This window comes from Mobula birostris, chromosome 1 (assembly GCF_030028105.1).
Source record: "Mobula birostris isolate sMobBir1 chromosome 1, sMobBir1.hap1, whole genome shotgun sequence".
Taxonomy (NCBI): Eukaryota; Metazoa; Chordata; class Chondrichthyes; order Myliobatiformes; family Myliobatidae; genus Mobula; species Mobula birostris.
Genome location: NC_092370.1, coordinates 242673543 through 242698720, shown reverse-complemented (window position 1 = coordinate 242698720; position 25178 = coordinate 242673543). Strand labels below are relative to the sequence as shown.

The window sequence follows — 25178 nt, the reverse complement described above, 5'->3', positions numbered from 1 at the left end:
CGTTGCAGAGCCCTCAGACATGGAGCCCAGAGCAGGCCACAGCTTCAGCCGCAGTTCAATGCAGAGCCGAGTAAACACTGTGGATGAGTGAGCTCAGCCTGCCAACCCTCACCTCTCGTCCAGACACCTTGCCTTTTCAATCCATCTGGATCGGCATTTAAATCATTGAAACATCAGTTCAATCTTTGCACTAGACTAGGACTAGGACATGGGCCCTGTCACATTGATACACACTAGGCCTGGACCCTACAGTCACATTTCAGCCAGTAGCTGACCTTTCCAAATTGGCTTGGCACTTAGACTGATCAAACCTCACTCTCAGTTTAGGTTGACGGGCCTCGAATCTGTCTCTTTTCTGCTCCGACTATGCTTCACTGTGCTTGCCCCGACTTTGCCTCAATCTCGCCTCACACTCATAGGCTTTGGCCCTTGACTCAGCCTTGCCTTCACTTGCCCCTCCATCGTTTGGAGTGATTGTTTACCATAGTTCTAATAATAACAATTTGTTTGTAAAGTATTCTTTGTTTTATTTACCACTAGTAAGTAGTCGCTGGGCTGCTTCACCAGCACCATCATAAACTGGAAGATATGTCAGAGAAATTTCAGGATCTCCTGTCAATCCAAATTCCAGATTGTTGTTCATTCATCGTCATCATTGATGAAAACCTCGACACCATTATTAATGGTGTTGAGATTAGCGTGTGATTTGGATTTAAGTGAGGGAGAGTTGCGCAGCATCAGCCTCACTCTCTCTTCCCAGTTCCCATGGTAAGACAGAGTTGAGACAGCCGGAGATGGGACTAGGCGCAGTGGATGACCAGGACATCTTCTGTGTCTTGTCCTGCCCTACACGTTCCATAACGCTTGCAGAGACCGGCTTCTTGACCATTGGACCTTCCATTAGTCTCGTACGCTCAATCCGCCGGAGTCTGCCTTCACATGCTGGGATAGACAACCCCCTATCTCACCGAGGGTTTGAGACCCGTCGGCTACTCTCACCTGGTTTAGCCGGTTTGTCGAAGCCGTTTCCCGGGGTGTGGCCGCTGTCGCATGCAAACAGCTACGGGGAGCCACAGGTGAGAGGTGAGAGCTGAATGCCAGGTGGGGACCAAAGGTGGACTAACCACCTTGAAAAGGACGTGACATGTTCCCTCACCAGAGGTAATAAATTGATTGGGTAATAAATCAATTCCCGAACACTTATAATGAGGAATTAACAGGAAGGATGGATGAAGAACTCATTTTGTTACTTTTGATTGCAGAAAGAAATTCTGAAAGCTATCATGCAGTGTGGAAAAAGGTTGAGATATTCCTTATTGTCTTTCCAGCATTTTGTTTAGTGGAGTGCGGTTTCAGTGCAGTTGTCCAAATTCTTTTAAAGCAACAAAACAGATGCAAATTACCGAACATGGGGATGTGAGCCTCCTTCTGAGTGACATTCAGCCAGATGTTGAAAAGCTGATGTCACTGCACCAAGCCCAAGCATCTCATTGAAAAGGTGGAAAAGCAATAAAGTAGTGAATAGTTGAACTGCCGATGTATGCTCTCAAATTATTGATGAAAATAGTCTTTACTGTAATTAAAGAAATAAGTTCATTTGTAGCTTTAGGGTAATAATTTGTCTCTGCACTTGCAGTTCCTATTTTCTTTCAATGTGAATCATAAATCAAAAGTAGTCATAGTTTTTATGTAATGGGCAGAAAGGAAGAGGAGGGTGCTGGGGATGTGGGCTGGAAGCCAAGTGGGTGGTAACCAGAAAGAGGTTGGGAACCGCTGCTCTACAAATTTTATCAATAACTTTCTCCAGAAAGATGTCCTGGTCTAGAACTCAGTTACATTCCAACATCACCAAGTCATGGAGTGTCTAACTTCTTTCCCTACCTGCTTGGCAATAAATATAAAGCAATAGTATGTAGCCCCCAGCCAGCCTCAGGGTCATATGGCTCGCTGTCGTCTAGGGAAACAGCCCTCGGCCCCAGCAAACTGGGTAATTAGTTTGTGTGGATGCTGTGTGATGTACCCCACCCCACCCAAATAACAGACAATACACCAGATTCGATTAAATGATTTATAGTTTATAGATATTACTGGAACTATATAATTAATAGAGAATAAAATATAAAAGGAAAATAAAGGGCGCCACACTTATCAAAGTTCAATCTGTTCGTGCACAAAACAGTTGGAGCTCAAGGACCTTCTTCTTCACCCTGTGACCCCTCGGACCACCTCGACCGGCTGCCTGGGACCAACAACGGTGGTTGACCAGACACTCCACACGAGTCCGTCTTCGTCTCCTCTCCTCGCCGAACGCCCTCCTCGGGGTTCGACCCCGTTAGTGGACTCACAGCACCTGGTCCATCCTCTGTCTTTCTCTCCTGCCTTCTCCCCCAAAACCCCGCGCATACAGTGTCTTCAAATACACCAAAAACGTAACAATGATTCACAGATTCCACAGATTCACCAGCCTCTGGTTAAAAAGATTTCTTCTCACCTTTGTTCTAAATGGGCATTCCGCCATTGTGAGTTTGTGCGCTTTGGTCCTTGACTCCTACACTACAGCAAACTTCATCTCCATATTTAACTAGCCACACATCTGCAGTATCATCCTGGTGACTGCAGGTAATTTTTATAAAGGCAGGGGGCTAGAAACTAACATTAGCCAGCTACAATGTGGGTGATGGAAGGTGTGTCTGGAGTTTAGAATTAACAATTAGACAAAAATGAGATTTTTGGGGTGCGTTCCCAAAGTAACTTGTATCATTTGAATAGCACCTATGTTGTCAAGTCAGAAGATTCAGGAATAAAATTGGTTGAAAAGGAAAGAGATAAGAGGAAAAGAAACCCAGCATGTCACATTTCAAATATTCCCAGGAATTTTATCAATGTACCTTCTGCCAACTCACATCACCTCCAGAAAAGAATGTTATAATGCGCAAAAGAAAGTTGGCATAACTGGAGCAACACACACAAAATGCTGGAGGAACTCAGCAGGTCAAGCAGCATCTACAGTAATGAATAAACAGGTGATGTTAACCAAAAAATCACATTGTTCCTATCTGGTCCTTGAATAACAACTGATAGCATCAGTCCAAAGATGGTCAGTGAATTTATAGTTGGACTAATTCAGATCTAAATGACTTAATAACCAACTCGTACTGTATCTACTTACCTTCTCACCCATTGGCCCCTTATCCAAATCCAGCTGGACCAATGAATTATTTAGTTTCATTGCCAGAGTGAGGGCCATCAAACCTCCAGTTCTTATTCTGTTCCTTCGAAGATCCAGTCTCAGGATTCCAGTGCTCTCGACTATAAACTCTGCCATGGCAATGGCACCTAAGGGTTAATTAAGATCAAATTAACTTCAATGGTGGCAAGTCCAAGAAACGTCAAGGTGGTTAACACAGCCTTGCAAGTCAGCTGGATTGAATATGAGCCTCACACATCGCCCTAAACATCATTTTCTCTCATTATTAGTGCACCATAGACACAACATGCAACATTTGCAAGATGCATACAAGATTTTACGTGCAGTTCTCAGACAGTCCCTGTCAAATATGGAATCTCCAACACCAACATCAGCCTGAACATGAGAATGCCTCTGCATGTAAATCCCCTTTTAGTTCCCACAACTCACCGACTTGGAAATACATTCAGTGGCCATTTTATTAGATACAGGAGAAGGACTCAGTGTGATCCCCTAATGCTGTAGCCCATCTTCTTCAAGGTTCAATGTGTTGTGCATTCAGAGATGCTCTTCTGCACACCACTATTGTAATGTGTGGTTATTTGAGTTACCATTGCCTTCTTGTCAGTTTGAACCAGTCTAGTCATTCTCCTCTAATTTCTCTCATTAGCAAGGCATTTTTGCCCACAGATCTGCCACTTACTGGATGTTTTTAGGTTTTCACATATTTTTCTGTAAACCTTAGAGACTGTTGTGCACCAAAATCCCAGGAGATCGGCAGTTTTTGAGATACTCAAACCACCCATCTGGCACCAACATGGTCAAAGTCACTGAGATCATGTATCTTTCCCCCATTCTAATGTTTGGTTTAAACAAAAACTGGACCTCTTAGTTATGTCTATACTTTTTTTGCATTGAGTTGCAGCTACATGAATGGCTGGTTAGATACTTGCATTAATGAGGTGTACAGGTGTAACTAGTAAAGTGCCCACAATAATTAGTATTCATTTCTGCTGAGTCTAAATCCCACCAAGCAGCAGCTTCTCTGCAATGGTTCATTGATGGAATTCAATGCCAACTTTTCAAGAGCAATTTATGATTAGCTAATAAATGCTGACTCACCTAGCAATTCCTTTGACCAGCACATGAATCAACAAGTCTTAGAACCTTCACCTATACCAAAAACATACTCAGAACATAAGAGCTCTGTAAAATAATTAGCAAGAAACAAAATCTAGCTGATGCCACAATCTGAATGACTGACAGCTCTCATACCTGAGATATGCTTGTATGAAATACCATTCTCTTTGTCTAAGAAAGGGCTTAAAACAAGGTAACTCTCCCTTGAAATTATGAGCAGAGCACTTTTAAACTGACATTTTACTAATGCCACACAGTCAATATCTCTCAAAGGTGGTATAATCCTTAATTGAAAAATTAATGGTGTCAGGGCTGATAGTCTCACAAATAAACTGCAAACATACAATTCATAATTATCATAATCAGTCAGGAGGCATGATGCCAATTGGATAGAGAGTTACATTATTCAAGGTGAGGATGTGCAATTTCTCACATCACCTCCAGAAAAGAATCTTATAAAGCACAAGAGTAGGTTGGCATAACTGGAGCAACACACACAAAATGCTGGAGGAACTCAGCAAGTCAGGCAGCACCGATGGAGAGGAATAAACGGTTGACGTTTTGGACCAAGACCCTTCTTCAGGGCTGGAAAGGAAGGGGAAATAAGCCAGAATAAGAAGGTGGGGGGAGGGGATATAAACTGGCAAATTATAGGTGAAACCAGGTGAGGGAGAAGGTGCATGTGTGGGGGAGGGGGATGAAGTAAGAAGTCGGAAGGCGATAGGTGGAAAAGGCGAAGGGCTGAAGAAAAAGTAATCTGATACAAGAAGACAATGGACCATGGAAGAAAGGGAAGGGGGTAGGGCACAAGAGATGGGCAGGCGAGGACAAGAGAAGGGTGAGGGGAGAACCAGAATGGGGAGTGGAAAATGAGAGAAGGGAGAGGGGGGAGAAATCTAATCACACCTCCTGCTGATCAGAGGTTGTTCTATCGTGGTCTCACTAACTCATTAGTCATCTGCAGGTTACTCTAGCAAAGCCCCTGAATGCTAAATTTTGCAACCTACATAAATTAAAATCTAAGTAATAGAAACAAATGCAAAGATCAAGATCTAATGTTCATCTATAAAATGTTGTCATTTAAATTAGGTTGGCATAGGAATAAGTAGTATTTATTGCAGACATCCCACCCTGCAAAAACTCATTTCAGGGAGGTAGTACCATTTGCAAGAGAGTCCTGGAACTTCCGGGAGAGGGGCGATGTCTGCAAAAGAGTAGCTCCTTGCTAGCCAGCTAGCTTAAATAACGTTAGCTATGCTAATGAACGAATGACACCTGTTAAACTCACCTCAACATGTCTTTTACAGTCTTAACCCACCACGGGCAATAGAAAAGTCACTGTTGCAAACAGTGCAGCGAGCAACACTGTCATTTTTTTGGCCCTTATTCAGCAGGAGTACACTTTAGGGTAGTCTGGGGTGACATATGTTTTATATTTTCTTTTTTTGGAACACTCTGCCATGGTGCTCTCTCTCTCTCTCTCTCTCTCTCTCTCTTTCTCTCTCTCGCTCTCAAAAAAATTGGTTTCCGGGATATTGTATATAATTTGAGGGCATCGGGGAGCCACTATTAATATGCGGGAGACTCCCGGAACTTCCGGGAGAGGTGGGATGTCTGTTATTGTGGGCTGATAAATCATAAAACTGCAGGATTTAGATTACTCTGATTAATGTGGAGAGAATATGTCACACTTCACCTCACAAGCTCAGTTTTTCTTTTTTCCCTCTTTTTGTACTACTTATTTAATTTTATATGTAAATTTCACGACATATGCCAGTGATATTAAATCAGATTCTCATTCTGAAATGGGTCAGAGAAGAATTATTGTAAAAATGAGTGTCTGATCGTTCAAAGTTGAAAGTTAATTTATTATCAAAGTACATACAGGTTACCATATACTACCTTGAGATTCATTTTCTTGCAGGCATGTCCAGGAAAATAAAAAAAACATAGAATTTATGAAAAACTATAAATAACAAAGATTGACAAATAACCAACGTACAAAAGCAGACAAACTGTGTAAACAATAATAAATAAATAAATAATACTGCGTTATAGAGTCCCGAAAGTGAGTTAGTTCGGAACTGAGGTGAGTTAAGTTGTCCACACTGGTTCAGGGTGGTTATCTATGATGGTTGCAGTGTAATAACTGTTCCTGAACGCAGTTGGCGTGAACCCAATGGGATGAGGAACCTATTTCTATACTGTACCTCTCCATAACTCTATGCAACAAACAGAAACTTGGGCAAGTTGCTGGATTCTTCCAAAACAGCTTCTCAAAAGTCAAAATCACTGCCAAGGTCATTGGAACCATCTCAGATGCTGAGACTTGGACTGCATCAGAAGCAATTCTCGTACCACCCATCTCCTCTCCAGCTACAGCCTTCCCTACGTGGTATCCCATCAAAATACTGAAACAGTCTCCATCTGCTTAGTTTTTGAACTTAATGGGGTAAGGTAATTTACAAGGATGCTTGCAGGACTTAAGGACCTGAGTTGTTGGGCAAGTCTGAATGGGTTTAGACTTTATTCCCGAGAGTGTAGCAGAATGAGGGGAGATTTGATAGAGGTATACAAAACTATGATGGGGTATGGATAGGGTAAATGCAAACAGGCTTTTTCCACTGAGATTAGGTGAGTCTAGAACTAGAGTTCACGGGTTAAGGGTGAAAGGTGAACTGCATAAGTGGAACATGGGAGACTGGTGACAGTGTACATGTGCTGCTAGTGGGAGTGGAGGATTTGGGTTCAATTTCAACATATAAGAGAAATTTAGATAGGTACATGGATAGGAGGGGTACTGAGGGCTATGGTCCAGTTGCAGGTTGCTGGGACAAGACAGATTAATAATTTGGTATGGACTAGATCGTCCTCTTCGCTGCCGATCAACACTGGCACACCTCAGGGGTGGGTGCTTAGCCCACTGCTCTACTCTCTGTACACACATGACCGTGTGGCTAGGCACAGCTCAGATACCATCTACAAATTTGCTAATGATACAACCATTGTTGCTAGAACCTCAGGTGGTGACGAGAGGGTGTACAGGAGTGAGATATGTCAACTAGTGGAGTGGTGCCACAGCAACAACCTGGCACTCAACGTCAGTAAGACGAAAGAGCTGATTGTGGATTTCAGGAAGGGTAAGGCAGAGGAACACATACCAATCCTAATAGAGGGATCAGAAGTGGAGAGAGTGAACAGCTTCAAGTTCCTGGGTGTCAAGATCTCTGAGGATCTAACCTGGTCCCAACATATCGATGTAGTCATAAAGAAGGCAAGACAGCGCCTATACTTTATTAGGAGTTTGAAGTGATTTGGCATGTCAGCAAATACTCTCAAAAACTTCTATAGTTGTACCGTGGAGAGCATTCTGACAGGCTGCATCACTGTCTGGTGTGGAGGGGCTATTGCACAGGACCGAAAGAAGCTGCAGAAGGTTGTAAATCTAGTCAGCTCCATCTTGGGCACTAGCCTACAAAGTACCCAGGGCATGTTTAGGGAGCAGTGTCTCAGAAAGGCAGCGTCTGTTATTAAGGACCTCCAGCACCCAGGGCATTCCCTTTTCTCACTGTTGCCATCAGGTAGGAGATACAGAAGCCTGAAGGCACACACTCAGCAATTCAGGAACAGCTCTGCCATCTGATTCCTAAATGGACTTTGAAGCTTTAGACAGTAGCTCACCTTTTTAAATATACAGTATTTTTGTTTTTGCACATCTTTTAATAATCTATTCAATATATATAATTGATTTACTTGTTTATTTATTATTATGTTTTATTTATTATTATCATTTTTTCCTCTCTCTACTAGATTATGTATTGCATTGAATTAACGTTAACAAATTTCACGTCACATGTCGGTGATAATAAACCTGATTCTGATTCTGATTGGGTGAATGGGCTATTTCTGTGCTGTACTGTTCTATGACTCTCTGACTTTATGACTCTGTATTGAAAATCTGAATCAAAGACAGGTCATTCTGGAGAAATTCAGGCAGGTCAGCCGAAGGGCTTGATTCTCTGCTGTATTGCTCTAAGGTACTTTCAGACTAATACCAGTCCTAGATATGCTTGAGCTCAAAATTACAGGAGGAGAACAGTTTACAAGACGTTACCTTCACAAGTTATTGCTGTTGATGCCAATCCTAATCGTGTAACTGATCGATTAGCAATCAATCCTTCTTTAAGTCTGTGGACTCCTTCATTGCTGAGTGGATTCCGGCCAAGGTTCAGTGTTTCCAGGGATGTTAAATTAGGCTAGCAGAGGAAACAATATAGAAAATGAAAACTGTGTTATAACTTATGCCTGTTATGCCAAGGGCATTAGAGCTCAGTGGTTACATTACTAGTATCCAAAATCCTTGTCTATTCATCAAGAGATACAAGTTTGATTTTCACAAAAAAAAGCTGGGGAACTTGAATTCAAGTAATTTTAAAAATCTGGAATAAAATTGACTCTATCAGTCTTAGTAACTATGAAATTGCTAAGTTGCTGTAAAAACCCATCTTATTCACTAATGTCTTCCAGTGAAAGAAATCACTGTGCTCCTTTAGCCTGGCGACTGCCTGACTTCAGATCCACCAGCATGGTTCACTCACAAATTTATCACTGAAATCAGCTGAGTGGGACAATCAAAGAGAATAACTAAGCTGTGTGTGCATGGTTGATAAACGTTGCCCATGTCAGTAATAAGAAGAATGAGAGGAGATTTGATAGAGGTACTGTATACAGAGCTATTAAGGTAAACACAAGCTGTCTTTTCCATTGAAGTTGAGTGAGACTACAACTAGAGATCATGTGTTTAAGGTAAAAGAGGAAATGTTTAAGGGAAACATGAGGGGGAACTTCTTTCCTCAGAGAGTGATATCAGAGATACCATTGCCAAGCTCAAATGGTTTCAATAAAACCAGTGATTTTCCAACATGCAATGGGCCAGATTTAGTATGGACTTGACTATGTCAACTATTTGATGAATGATATCCTGTTTAGCAGCAGGTAGAGTAACAAAGCATTAGGCAACCCAAGTCAGATGTTGACAAGGAAGCGTATAGGAGTGAGATAGATCAGCTGGTTGAGTGCTGCTGAAACATTAACCTTGCACTCACTGTTAGTAAGACCAATGAACAGATAGTGAATTTTAGGAAAGCGAAGTCAAGAGAACACACACCAGTCCTAATCAAAGGATCAGTAGTGGAAAAGGTGAGCAGTTTCAAGATCCTGGGTGTCAACATCTCTGGATATCTAACCAGGGGCCAACATATTGATGCAATTACAAAGAAGGCATGACAGCAACTATATTTTATCAGAAGTCTGAGGAGACTTGGGCTTGGTATGACATCAAAGACTTTCACAAATTTCTAGAGATGTATTGTGGAGAGCATTCTAACTGGTTGCATCACCATCTGGCATGGAGAGGTCACTGTACAGTATCAGAAAACGGTGCCAAAAGCTACAAACTCAGCCAGATCCATCATGGGCACTAGTCTCCTCAGCATCGAGGACACCTTCAAAAGATAATGCCTCAGAAAGGGGTATCCATTACTTATTTAAGGACCTTCATCATCCAGGACTTACGTAAGGACCTTCTCATTGCTACTATCAAGGAGGAGGTACAGGAGCCTGTAGACACACACTCAACACTTTAGGAACAGCTTCACCACCACCGCCATTAGATTTTTGAATGGACATTGAACCCATGTACACTACCTCAATTTCTTCCCTCCCTCTTTTTGTACTACACATATAACTTATAGAAATATATTTCTTATTGAAATTTAGTTTTTATTATTACATATTGAAATATACTGCTGCCACTAAACAATATTTGCAGAGATATTAAACCTGATTCTGATGCTGAAATCCATATTTCAGTGATACAGAATCAGAATGAAGCTAGCAAAATGTCAATTCCTGTAGAGATGGGTGGGATACCGAGGCTATTGAATTCATGTGCAAGGATTACATCCATCTGAGAGCAAAGCGAATGCTACTGTTAACACACGAGCTCTAAGCAACATGACAGAGCTTTGGTCCTTCTTGGCTTTGCTGAATTATTATGAATGTTTCCTTGCCAACCTGTCAACCTTGCTGCAGCCACTACATGAGTTATTACAGGAAGAGACCAGATGGAATTAGTCTCCACAGTGTGAAGCCGCATTTCAACAATGCAAGCACCGATTTTTGAATCGCAAGTGGCTGGCACACTAGGATTCAGAGAAGCTTCTGAGAGGCTCTTGTGATGCACCCCTTAAGGAATCAGTGAATTCATCTTGCATGTATTACCTTCAGGTACAGATTACACAGTTCCTTTTACGTCCACATCCCCAGCACCAAGTGAGGAGAATTTATACTCAAACCAAAAAAGAAGAACTGAGCATAATCTTTGGGAGTCAAGAAATTACCCAGTGGATTCACAGTGGTGGATACTTAAACAGCCAGCTCACAATGATCAGCAGAAAGGAATTTATCCTAATTAGGAAGAGGGATTTATGAGAATGATAATCCATCTGTGGTTAACAATGGAGATCAACATTAAGTGTAAGATAATGAGGGGAGATTTGATAGAGGTGGACAAAATTATCAAGGGTATAGATAGGGTAAATGCAAGCAGGCTTTTTCCACTGAGAGTACAACAAGAGGTCATGGGTTAAGGGCAAATGATGAAATGTTTCAGGAGAACATGAAGGGGAACTTCTTAACTCAGATGGTGGTGAGAGTGTGGAACGAGCTGCCAGCACGTGTGGCAGATGCAGGTTCGATCTCAGCATTTAGGAGAAATTTAGATAGCTGCGTGGATGGGAGGGGCATGGAGGACAATGGTCTGCGTGCAGGTCAATGGGACTATGCTGAATGATAGTTTGGAATGGACTAGATGGATCGAAAGGCCTGTTTCTGTGCTGTATGAATATCACGCTAATGTTAAATCAAAAACCTGAACATACAAATTGGCAAACGATGTTGTTTGACCAGAGGACTGGGTATTTTTTTAGGAACTAGCTGTGAGAGATTGAAAAGCTATCGAGGAAGGAGAAAACTGATGAGGAGTAATATCAAAATGAGGAAATATAGAAGTATGAGGATAGATGAGTAAGTGTAGGACTCCTGGAAGATAAGCCTAGGGAATTAATAACGGGAAAGAAGGAAATAGCTGACGTTGAACTAATTCTTTACTTCACTGTCAGGTTGTCAAGTATCCCAAAATAACAGATTAGTTTCAAACAGGACTTGAGGCAATCCAGATCATTGGGAATCAGGTTTTGCGAACACTGACAGGACAACACACAAAGAAATGATCACAACCTGATGGACTGCACCTAAGGGCTTCCATAGAAGGATCTATAGGGACAATGGATCCTTTGCCTGAAGTATTCATTGCATTCAGGGCAGATGCTGGCAGATTGGAAAATAGCAAATGTGGTCCCCTTGTTCACAAATGGAGGGAAGATGAGTGCAGGAAACTGTGGGCCACTAAACTTAATATCTATTGTTGGCAAGATGCTGGAGTCAACAATCAAAGAAAAAATAGCTAATCAGTTAGAAAAGCTTTATATAATCAAACAATATCAATATAGTTTTATGAACGGTAAATCATATTTAACAAATTTGCTTGAGTTCCTTGTTAATTTTGTACTTCCAAAGCACCATTAAGAAGGCGACTAATGCAAACAGCACCAACACATTCTCAATGATTCAGGAACAACTTCTTCAGCTCTGCCATCAGATTTCTGAATGGACATTAAAGCCATGAACATATATATATATATATATATATGTGTGTGTGTGTGTGTGTGTGTGTGTGTGTGTGTATACTTACTGTAAGTCATAGTTTTTTATTATTATGTATTGCATTGTACTGCTGCCACTGAACAAATTTCACAACATATGTTGGTGATATTAAACCTTATTCTGATTCCAATGAAACAAGAAGTAGCTTATTCAGTTGGCATTTGATGTGGTGCCACATAAAAGGCTAATGAACAAGGGAAGGGCCTCATAATATTGAGGGATGTGTATTAGCATGGATTAAAGAGTGGTCATCATATGGAAGAAAGAGAGTTGGGATAAATAAGTCTTTTTCACGCTGGAAGTATGGTGTAGTGCTCCTGGGACTCAGAGAGACTAGTCCTCAGATACCCTTTATACTAGGAAAACAGGGCACCACAATTCCTATTGAAGCTTACCAATGACTTGAAAATTACAAGGCATGAACATATCTGGAATAGCACATTGCAATGATGGTATCATAACTCTGCAAAAGGATAGAATGTGTTGGGAAAATGAATGAGAATGTGGCAAATGGTTTTTACTGCTGTTAAGTGTCCTCCAAGAGGACTACAACTTTGTCATATGGTTTGAAGGCTTGTGTGCCTCAATGACTGAGCGAGCTATGTTGGCTGGAGTTAGGGCCTTGTGTTTTGGCTCTTGGTAGGGTCACCCATGCCAAACAGGTCAAAGGGTAGAGGACAGACTAGGAACGGTTCACTGTTCCTCCAAGTTTGGGGGTTCAGTTTAGGGCTAACAACCCTGAATGGTAAAACAAAATTGTTACAGAAACAGCAATGAAGATTCCTTCTACACCTTCTACATCTGTGTACAATTCACTCTCCACCCGGGACTTGCATGACTGACAGTAGTGACAACCAAAAGGAGGCTACTGACATGATGAAGGAAGCCCTGAACACCACCAGAGATGAAGGACCTTCACTGCTGCCCTGAACGCCAGTGGCCAGGGGTTCATCTTCAAATCTGGATGAGTATGCTGCAGTTGTTACTGACTTGATTAAAATCCGGGTGGATGAGTGTGTGCCAACGAAAACTTGTTGTACATTCCCCAAACCAAAAGCTCTGGATGAATCAGAAGGCTCACCATCTGCTGAGGGCTAGATCTGTGAAACAAAGCACTACCAGGTGTGCTCAACATCTTCTATGCCCCTTTTGAAAGGGAAAATATAACGACAGCTGTGAAGATCCCTGCTGCACCCAGTGACCCTGTGAGCTCTGTCTTGAAGACCGATGTTAGTTGTCTTTAAGGAGGTGAACAGGCAGGCCCCAATGGAGTACGTTGTAAGGCTCTGAAAACTTGTGCCAACCAACTGACAAGAGTATTCAAGGCCATTTTCAGCCTCTCACTGCTACAGTCAGAAGCAACAATTATACCAGTGCCTAGGAAGAGTAATGTGAGCTACCTTAATAACTATCTCCCAGTAGCACTCCCATCTATGGTGATGAAATGCTTTGAGAGTTTGGTCAAGACTAGGCTGAATTCCTGCCTCAGCAAGGACCTGGATCCACTGCAATCTGCCTGTCACCACAATAAGTCAACGGCGGACACAATCTCAATGGTCCTTCACACAGCCTTAGATCACCTGGACAATACAAACACTTTCGTCAGGATGCTATTCGTTGCCTACAGCTCAGAGTTTAACACCGCAGTCCTGATCAATAAGCTACAGAACTTGGCCTTTGTATCTCCCTCTGCAATTGGATCCTAGACTTCCTAAGCGGAAGACCGCAGTCTGTGCGGATCGGTGATAATACCTCCTCCTCACTGACTATCGATGCTGGTGTACCTCAGGGATGTGTGCTGAGCCCACTGCTCTACTGTCTCTATACCCATGACTGTGTGACTAGGCATAGCTCAAATACCATCTATAAATTTGCTGATGATATAACCATTGTTGGTAGGATCTCGGATGGAGACAGGAGCAAGATAATCCAGCTAGTGGTGTCAGAGCAACAACCTTGCTCTCAACGCCAGTAAGGTGAAAGAGCTGATTGTGGACTTCAGGGAGGGTAAAACGAGGGATCAGACGTGGAGAGAGTGAGCAATTTCAAGTTATTGGGTCTCAAGATCTCTGTGGATCTAATCTGGTCCCAACAAATTGATGCAGCTATAAAGAAGGCAAGACAGCAACTATATTTCATTAGGAATTTGAAAAGATTTGGTTTGTCACCTAAAACACTTGAAAACTTCTATAGATGTACCATGAAGAGCATTCTGACAGGCTGCATCACTGTCTGGTATGGGGCGGAGGGGAATTAGCGACTGCAAAGGACCGAAAGAAGCTACAGAAAGTTGTAAAGTTAGTCAGCTCCATCTTGGGTACTAGCCTCTGTAGTATCCAAGACATCTTCAAAGAGAGGTGCCTCAGAAAGGTGACATCCACTATTTAGGACCCCCATCACCCAGAGCATCCCTTCTTCTCATTGTTACTGTCAGGAAGGAGATACAGAAGCCTGAAGGCACACACTCAGCGATTCAGGAACAGCTTCTTCCCCTCTGTCATCCAATTCCTAAAAGGACATTGAACCCATGAACTCTACCTCACTTATTAAAAAATATATATTACTTTTGTCTTTGCACTATTTTTAATCTGTTTAATATACATATATATTTACTGTAATTGATTGATTGATTTTTCTTTCTATATGATCATGTATTGCATTGAACTGCTGCTGCTAACAAATTTCACGACACATTCCAGTGATAATAAACCTGATTCTGATTCTGAAAATGCACATTTTATTGATGGCATGGTAGTGTAGTGGTTAGCACAGCACTATAACAGGTTCCAGTGACCCGGGTTCAAATCCTGCTGCTGTCTGTAAGGAATCTGTCCATTCTTCCCGTAACCATGTGGGTTTCCTCCCACATTGCAAATCCGTATGGGTTAATAGGTCATATTGGTGTAATTAGGTGGTAGGGGGTTGATAAGTCAGAGGGGCCTGTAACTGTGTGGTATCTCTAAATAATAAATAATAATACTAAAAATAACAAAGTTCAGAATCAGCTTTAATATCGTCGGCACATGTTGTGAAATTTGTTGACTTTGCGGTAGCAGTACATTGCAATAAATAATAATTGAAAAGAAAAGCCGAATTACAGCAAGTATATATAAATAGTTGAATGAAATAGGTATTGCAAAAAAAAAAGCAATAAAAAAGTCGTAGAGTTCATGGGTCCAATGTTCATTCAGAAATTGGATGGCAAAAGGGAAGAAGCTGTTTGCTGAATCATTGAGTGTGTGCCTTCAGGCTCCTGTACCTCCTTCCTGATGGTAGCAATGAGAACAAGGCATGACCTGCGTGATGAGGGTCCTTAATGATGGACGCCAGCTTTTTGAGGCATCGCTCCTTGAAGGTGTCCAGGATACCACGGAGGCTTCCATGATGGAGTTTACTAAGTGTATGATGGTGGAGAACTCAAGAACCGTAGTCATCACTGAGAAGTTCAAGAATTGCATTAATGAGCAGAGGAGAAGATCAATCCTAAATTCAAAGTCCTGAAGAAGGATCTCAGCCCAAAACGTCGACTATTTATTCATTTCTATAGATGCTTCCTGCTGAATTCCTCCTGTATTTTGTATGTGTAGCTCAATGCTGTATCGGAGAAATGGACAATCCAAAGCTGACATCTAAGGGGGACACCTTCAACATCCAGCAGTAATGCAGCTGAGGAAAGAACGGTCAGTACAAGCCTCAGGTCTAGAAGGACGATGAGAAAGTTCCACATCTGCTCGGACGATGATATATAAGGCTTGTAACAATAAATCCATTCTGCTTGCTGCGGAAATCAACACTGGAAAAGTGAACTGGGCTGGGAAACTCCACTTCACAAACAAGCTTATGAAAGATGTAATATCAGGTAAAGAGAGCACAACAGGAGGCAGTTCTCCAGTTATTATTGTCTCAAAACTAACAAAACAACTCTGTTTATAACAAACAATAAAATTAAGCCTCCCTCTGAGCACTCTGCCGATGCCAATTCGCCCCCTCGTCCTGTCAAATCCAGCAACTCCCCCCAGCCACTTCTCTCAACTTCCTCAGAACTATTTTAATGAAAATATCCAATCATCAATCAAAAGGCTCCGTTGATAACTTGACAATGTGAGAAAAACTAGTGAGAGCACGTGATCAATCTGTCTGAAATAGCCACCTAGGGCCATTCACTCATTTAAAATTGGCGTTTCATGCTATCATCTTTTGGAGTAACTTCAGGACAGAAAGTTTTAACTTTGAACATTGCTATTTTGTTTTCAATCCTGGAATCATTTTTGTGAACCTCCTTTGAACCCTCTCCAATGTCAGCACATCCTTTCTCATCCAAGGGGCCCAAAAACTGCTCTCTGAAGCAATTCATACTCAAGCTCAAAAAGAAGTGGCTTATTGCCAAGTTCCTTGAATTTTATTTTGTAAAATTCCCATAATTCCCTGTATATCAGTGTTGTCCTTCCACATCTGATCATTATGACCAGGACAACAGGAAGACAATCTAGACTGTATTTTCTCTTTCAAACTTTGTGGAGCCAATCTTTTTCTCTCAGCTGTTTTCAGCCAATCAGAGTTAAGAAGCCAAGCAGCAAATAAACTGTCCCTTCGGCTAACTGGTCTATGGCAACTGAGATTAGTCCCACTTAACCTGTGTTTGTCCCATAACCCTCTAAGTTTTTCCTATCCATGTACCTGCCCAAGTATCTTTTAAATGTTGATCATGTACCTGCTGCAAGCATTTCCTCTGGTAGCTCATTGCATATACTGACAACTCTTCTTATGAAAAACACATGAGATTCTACAAATACCACAAATCCAAGGTAATACTCACAAAGTACAGGAGAAACTCAGCAGGTCAGGCAATGTCTATGGAAAGGAATAAAGAGTTGATGTTTTGGGCTGAGAATCTTCATCAGAATTGTGTGAAAGTGTTGCCTCTCGGCTTCCTATTTATTCTCTCTCCTCTCACCCTAAACCTAAGCCCTCTAGTTCTTGTTTCCCCCCACCCTGGGAAAAAGACTCTGCTTGTTGAACCTGTCTATGCCCCTCTTGATTTTGTACACTTCTGTAAGAGAATAACTCATTACCCTGTCATTCTCTCTCTTTCTCTCTCGATGGTGAATGTGAGTCAAATGGTCCTCGAGTCAGGGGAACTCAGACAAGTGACACAGCATATTGTAACACTAAAAACAGTGAGCTGTTGATCTCCCCTCCCGCTGGTTGATGCTTTTGCTGGAGGAAGTGGGGGAAGGAGGAGGGGGAAGGTTGATTCTTCTCTTACTGCTTGTAAATGGGAGGGGCAAGGGGGATTTGGGGTTCTGATGTTTTCTGCTATTCATTCTTTGGGGTTTTTTCCTGTTTTGTGGATGTCTGTGAAGACTAAGTATTTCAAGTTGTATACTGTTTACATTCTCTGATATTAAATGGAACCACTAATCCAATGAAAACAATCTCAGCCTGCTCAACTTCTTCCACAACCCAGTCCCTCAAGTCCCAATAGCATCCTTCTAAATCTCCTCTGCACCCTTAAAAACAGATTAGTTCTATCTGTCATATGTACATCGAAACATCCAGTGAATATGTCACTTGCGTCAGATCAAATCAACGAGAGTTGTGCTGGACAACCCATAAATTTCACCACACTTCCAGCACCAACATAGTGTGCCCAAAACATACCAACCCTAACCTGTTCATATTTGGAATGTGAGAAGGAACTGAAGCACCAGAAGAAACCCACAGGGTCACGTGAAGGATGTACAAACTTATAGCAGCAGCAGGAATCTTACAGGTAACACTGTAATAGCTTTATGCTCACCGCTACACTACCAGATGTAAAGCCTTACAGCTTAATAGCCCCTTTCCTAATGCAAAGCCAAGATGTTCTTATGACTCAAAACTGTTTGTGAAACATGAACTATGGAACAGCAAAAAAAAATCCTTTCATTATTGTTGACTTTGTGGAACTTTAGGATTAATTTGTTCACAAAAGATCTTGCTAGTTACATTAATGCTTGAAATGCCTGACCTAAAGGAGAAAACATATTCAATTTATATTGCTTTTCATGACTTCAGGATGCACTAAAACCATTAACTGGTTTACCATTGGAGTTTTCACTACTGCATACGATAGTCATTTTGTCCATGGAAAATCGTGACAACCAAACTGTGATGATTGTTGAATTATTAATACTGATGATGTTATAACAAGGAAGAACATTGATCCAGAAGCAGTCTAGAAATCACTCACTTTTCGTTTCACTGAGATCCTACTGAACAGGCAGAGGAGGCACTGATTGACAACAGCTGCAGAAGCTAACTGTTTATTGTAAAGGCCAGGATCAGGTTTAATATCACTGGCACGTTATGAAATTTGTTGTTATGCAGCAGCAGTAAATTGTAATACATAATAATAAAAACTGCAAATTACAGTATATATGTAAGGGTTTCTCTTTTATGTTAACTGCTAAGGATAATAAAGTGGCTTCTCTGTAGTGTTAACTGCTGAGGTAATGGGTTCTCTGTAGCAGTATGTTTGGGTTATAGGTAGAGATAACGGGACTTTGGAATTCAGTTACTAACCAATGGGCGAGATGTTATTTTTTCTTGTTTGTGTGAAAGCTGTTGGTTTTCATGGGCTTTGGGCAGAAGGCGCGAGGGGAATGAAGAGAGGAGATGAGGAGTTGGTGGGCTGTCCGACCCTCCGGGCTCCGGCGGGAGCCGAGAGTCGACGACCATCAAAGGAAGAATCAGCGAAGGAAAACAGTGAGCTCCAATGAATTATGCACGAACTGATTAAATAAATTCTTGGTGCCTTTTATTTTATAGTTTGTTCCCTACTAGTCTCATAGTCCAAGTGTTATAAAATCTTACTTGTTTAACCGCATATTGTGTACTGTTTGTTATTTCGGGGTACTGATTTGACACAGGGAACACTTCACACAGCATCCACCTAAACAGGAGTTCTAAAGTTTGGCCGGGCAGGGGGGTTACCACCCCCGAGATCATGCCACTGGGCAAAGCAAGTGTTACATACATATAGTTTAAAAAATTGTTAAATAGGAAGTGCAAAAAGAGAAAAATAAAGGTAGTGAGGTAGTGTTCATGTGTTCAATGTCCATTCAGAAATCTCTTTGCCAAGGTGTAGAAGCTGTTCCTGAATTGCTGAGTGTGAGCTGTCAGGCTCCTGTACCTCCTTCCTGATGGTAGCAATGAGAAGAGGGGCATGTCTTGGCCAGTAGCTTAAACTTATTTAAAAGCACATGTTAAAAAAAAAGAGCTAAGTCAATTAGGTTAAGGGATCATACAATCAAATGCTGAGCAAACATACAAGGAGATCAGAATACACAGAAAAGATACATTCCAATGAGGAAGAAAAACTTTAAAGAGAAGACCTATCATTCATGTTCAATTAAAAATCGATTAAAGGAAATCCATATAAGATTTTACAAAGACATGAGGGGTGATTAATAAGTTCGTGGCCCAGGGTAGAAGGAGTCAATTTTAGAAAACTTAGCACATCTATTTTTCAACATAGTCCCCTCCTACATTTACACACCTAGTCCAGCAGTTGTGGAACATACAGATGTTGGACCTCCAGATAGTGTCCACAGCAGGGATGATTGATAAGTTTGTGTCCTAAGGTAGAAGGAGATGGCCTTCTACCTTAGGCGAACTTATTAATCATCCCTGATGCGTTATTAACTTCAAACTTTCTGCATAAACATTCAAAGAGTTGAACTGCATGTGCATGTAACGAGAGCAGTATAACTCATCTCCTTCTACCTTAGGCCACGAACTTATCAATCACCTCTGCTGTGGACCACTTTCTAGAGGTCCAAGATGCCGACTTCTACAAAGAAGGGATCCGTATGCTCCACGACCACTGGACTAAGTATGTAAATGTAGGAGGGGACTATGTTGAAAAATGAATGTGCTATGTTTTCTAAAAATAACTCCTTCTACCTTAGGCCACGAACGTATCAATCACCCCTCGTAGTAGCAGCTCAGAAGATTGGATGGAGTAAAAGTGAGCAATTGTTAAAATTAACAAGAAAAGAAAAACAAGAGGCCAAGATAAAGCAACCAAGAAAAAGAACAAAAAATGCAAGAATTCCTTTACATATTTTATGAGTTAACAAAGTGAGGGTTAGTCCATTAGAAAGAAAGTATCCAGAATGATGAAAAGCAAGGGAGTGACATATGGTCCTAAACTACTGTGCATCCTGGTAAGGAGATTTATTCCAGAAAGAGCTATAATTCGGGAGTAACCCAGGGAAACACAATCACTGGGGCAGTGGTACAGAGCAAATGTTTGGAGCTGTGGTCTGACAAGTTTTCAGACCACAACGCACTTCATCCTTCATCTTAAAGGAGTAGTTAGTGCAACAGTTGATAACCAGGTTTTCATTCCCTCGACTCGGATAAGGTTTCATTCAATTGCCAAACAGACAGAAAGCAGGAAACTATAGGCCAGTCAAGTTAAGTCCATGGCAGGGGAAATATTCAAAACCTTGATTAAAATTGCTTAGGGTGACATGGTAGTGAAGCATTTAGCACGATGCTATAAACAGTTCAAGACATCAGAGTTGGAGTTCAATTCCAGATTTGTCTGTAAGCCGTTAGTACATTCTCCCAGTGACTATAGGGGATTCCTCCAGGTGCTCCTGTTTTCTCCCACAGTCCAAAGGTGTACCAGCTAATAAACTGTCCTAAGGATATTTATTTTTTGAGATACAATCTGAACAGGCCCTCTGCCCCTTCGAGCCTTGCTACCCAGCAACCCTCAATTTTAACCCTAACCTTATCACGGAACAATTTATAATGACCAGTTAACCTACCAACTGGTACATCTTTGGACTGTGAAGGAAACTGGAGCACCCGGAGGAAATTCACAGGGTTCACAGGGAGAATGTACAAACTCCTTACAGACAACGGCAGGAAGTGAACCAGGGTCGCCGGTACTGTAAAGCGTTGTGCGAACCATTGCGTTACCATGCTACCCACTAGTGTTAAATAGGTGGGTCGCTGGATGGCACAGCTTGTTGGGCCGGAAGGGTCTGTTCTGCCCTGTATCTCCAAACAAAATGAAGCAAATAAAAGTAAAGACATTATGGCACCACATTTGGATAAATTCAAGTCAACACTAAAGTCTAAAAGGTTTTGAGAAAGGGTAACGGTGTTTGAGCAATTTATTGGAGTTCCCTGAAGAAATAATAAGGTTTGTGGATAAAGAGGAATTGAAGATGCACAATACATTCTTTGATTTTCAGGTGGCATTTGAGAAGGTGCTGTACAAAAATAAAAACCTCTGCAATTGGAGTAACTATATTGCTAAAGGTAAAAGACTGGTTACTAACAGTAATGTGTGGTGGGGTGCAGATACATCTCTACCAAAGGAGGTGCTAGACATACTTCTCTCCACTAGCCTACAGGTCATCCTTGGGCAAGGTGTAGCACCTGCTTAAACCGCCCCCCGCCCCCGATCAGGCTCACATGAAGCCATGGGCCAGGTGGTGGATGGTCATATGAGCAGCTGGTGCATATCACAAGTCCTGGTTATGTGACCACTGACACCAGGCGGACAATTTCTTAAAAGTATTGATAATGGCTGGGGTCACCCATCTTGTAAAGACACTGCCCAGAAGAAGACAATGGTAAACCACTTCTGTGGAAAAAATTGACAAGAACAGTCATGGTACAGATGAAGGACCATGATCGCCCATGTCACATGACATGGCATATTCTCATGAAGATGATGATGATAACTAGCAGGAAAATGAGGCTGGCAAGATGTAATAAGTGGTGAGAAGCAGAGTGAAACAAGGTTTTGTCTTGGCAGTGACCCTCTTTGGAATCTTCTCCATGCTCCTTCACAATGCTTTCGCACACCGCACTGAAAGCATCTACCTTCGCATGAGAGATGATGGCAAGGTGTTCAACATCGCTTGTTTGCACTCCAAAACCAAAGATAGGACAGCCCTCATCCACAACTTGCTGTTCACAGATGATGCAGCATTGACGTCACACACTGAAGGTGGACTCCAACAACTGATTAATCACTTCACCCATGCCTACAAGGTGTTTGGGTTAACCATCAGTCTGAAGACGACAAATGCCATGGCCCAGGGTGCAAAATCTCCCCATCACCATTGATGGTTGCTCTCTTGATGTAGTCAACTCCTTGGATCAACCATCCCCAGCTCCCTGTCCCTCGAAGCAGAGGTGAACAGCAGGATTGTCAAAGATGCAGCTGTCATGGCCAGATTGAACAAGAGAGTGTGGAACAACAGACAGCTGACAAAGAAGACCAAGCTGTGTGTGTACCAGGCGTGTGGGCTCAGCTAAACTCCTTCTACCTACGCTGCTTCAGGTGCATCTTGCACAACTCCTGGCGGGGTAGAGTCACCAACACAGAGGTTGTGCAGCATCCATCCACTACTCAGCCACAGACCCCTCAGATGGTTGGGGCATGTCAATCTAATGGATTGGGGACGGATTCCCAAAGACATGTTGTATGGCGATCTGACCGAGGGTCACCGCCCACGAGGAAGACCATGTCTCCGCTACAGGAATGTCTGCAAGCATGTTATGAAGCTGGCAGCATTGACCTCAACACATGGGAGGAAACAGCTGGAGGCCAGAGAACAGGAGAGCCGCAGTCAAAAGTGGTGTACAACGTGCTGAGATAGCAAGGACCAACATGCTCATCAACATGACAGCCAGAAGAAAAGCCAGAGCTGCATCACCCAGAGCCCCTTCCTCCGTCACCTGCAGCTGCTGTGAGAGAGACTGTCACTCTGGAGTGGGGCTGGACAGCCACTCCAGAAAGTGCAAATAGCCCCAAGTCTACAACTCCAAGAACCATCAGAAAAAGTGTCACACCATCGTCTCTCGAGATCTACAGATGCTGATAATACCAACTAAGGTCAGTGCTGGAGTTTCAATTTTTATTCTACAATTTATATAAATGATTTGGATGAATGCACCAAAGACATGATTACTAAATTTGCTGATGACACATAGATAGATCAGAAATTAAATTGTGAAGAGGGCATCAGGAAACCTTGAAGGGATCTAACTAGGTTAAGTGACTGTGCTAAAATCTGTCAGATTGAGTAAAATGTGTGAAATGTGATATTGTACACATTGCCATGAAAAATTTTAAAAGCATATGATTTAAATGGTAAGAGATTGTGGGTCCTTGAGATGCAGAGGGGTCTGGATGTCAAGTATGATTTATAAAGTGATAGTATGCAAGTACATCAAGTAATTCAGAAAACTTAAAGAATGTCACCATTAATTGCAATGCAAATTGAATACAGAAGTACAGTACTGGCATGTTAAATGAGACATTGTATGATCACACCTGGAGTACTGTGTGCTGTAGTGGATTTCTGACCTAAGGGAGAGTGTTGTTATGTTGAAAGTAGTGCAGAGGTAGTTTACTAGACCAAAACCTCAAATGTGTGGGTTTGTCTTACAAGGCAAGGCTGGATAAACTAGGCTTGTGCAATCTCAACTGGAAGGGTGATTCACTGAATGATAAAAAAATACTTAGGTGTGTTGACAGGGTGATTGTTGAAGGAATATTTATTTCTGTGGCAGAATCAGAACTAGGTATCAGTCTTCAGAAAAGGAGCTTTGCCCATTTAAGACAGAGATGAGGCACAGTTGTTCAGGATAATGTGACTCACCCCAATACTAAACTGTTCCCACAACATATGGACTCACTTTCAAGGACGCTTCATCCATGTTCTCGATATTTGTTGCTTACTTATTTAGTATTGTTGTTATTTTGTTTTTTTTTGTTGTTTCTTTGCATTTACTTTGAATGCCTGCAAGAAAATGAATCTCAGGGTTGTACATGGTGACATACAGTATAAGTAATTTGATAATACATTTACTTCGAACATTGAACATGGAGGTTTTTCCACTCTCAGAGTGTCATGAGTCTTTGAAACTCCTTTCCTCAAAGAGTGGCAAAGGAAGTGTCATCGAATACTTATAAGCCAGAGGCACATAAATACTGGACAAGCAAAACAGAGAAAGGTTATGTAGGTAGAGAGGATTGTGGAGTTGGCATTACTATAAGATAAGCCATAATCTTATTAATTGATAAAACAAGATTGAAGGGGCTGCATTGCCAAATCTTGATTTTAGTTCAGATATTCATAAAGATGACATTAATTGACGCAGGTTGCAAGAATCAAATTCCACAGCCCGGGACCTTTTCAGGAGATATTCAGCTAAAGACAAAACACCTCATATTTACATCTGCACGAGTGGTCCACACCACCATAGATGTGAGGATAAAAATCACCAAAGTAACACCCAAGTCTGCACTGAACCTCACGGGCAGGTTAAATGTTTGGAGGAACTAGAAGACAAATCGCAGATTTTGTGAGATCCATGTGGAAAGCATATGGACTGTTTTAATAGTGAGTGAGTGAGTTCTATTGTATTTTATTTTATTTGGAGAAATAATACGGAACAGGTCCTTCGGCCCTAATGAGCTTCACTGCTCAGCAACCAACCTCTTTAACCCTAGCCTAATCATGGGATAATTTACAATAACTAATTAACCTACTAACCAGTACATCTTTGGACTGTGGAAGGAAATTGGTGCACCCAGAAGAAACCCACATGGTCACAGGAAGAACGTACAAACTCATTACCGTCGTCGCCGGAATTGAACTCCAAACTCCGACATCCCCAGCTGTAATAGCATCCCACTAACCGCTAACCATGACGCTACCTTGGTGCCCGAGTTTATCCAGCAGCAGACATATATTTTGCCCTTGTCGAATTTCCATACCACTAGCTTTAACTCTGGAGTAGCAACAGAAACATTCAAACATTTAAGCTAATCCTACAAATTTCTGGAGAAGCAAAAGACCCCTATTGTCCAATTTCGAGAAAAACTTTGGAAAATTTTTCCAGGTTCACTAAATCAATGGAGCTAACTTGTGTGTTAACTATTGACTGTAACCCTATGCTCCCCTAATAATTTGCCTTTTCCTTCCTTCTCAGGGAACCTTAAAGAAAAATATCTCACTGAAACATATTTTGCAACATTTTCTTT

The 25178-nt window shown here is 41.8% G+C and overlaps 1 protein-coding gene across 1 annotated transcript in view; it reads right to left on the bottom strand.

Moving 5' to 3' along the window:
• Positions 1-25178, bottom strand: part of LOC140194062 (uncharacterized) — a 121232-nt gene that overhangs the window by 15026 nt on the left and 81028 nt on the right. The window contains exons 8-9 of the mRNA XM_072251451.1: positions 8442-8583; positions 3170-3336 (exon numbers count right to left, since the gene is read on the bottom strand). Of these exons, the coding sequence (XP_072107552.1) occupies positions 3170-3336; positions 8442-8583 (309 nt within the window). The remainder of the gene's footprint in view (positions 1-3169; positions 3337-8441; positions 8584-25178) is intronic.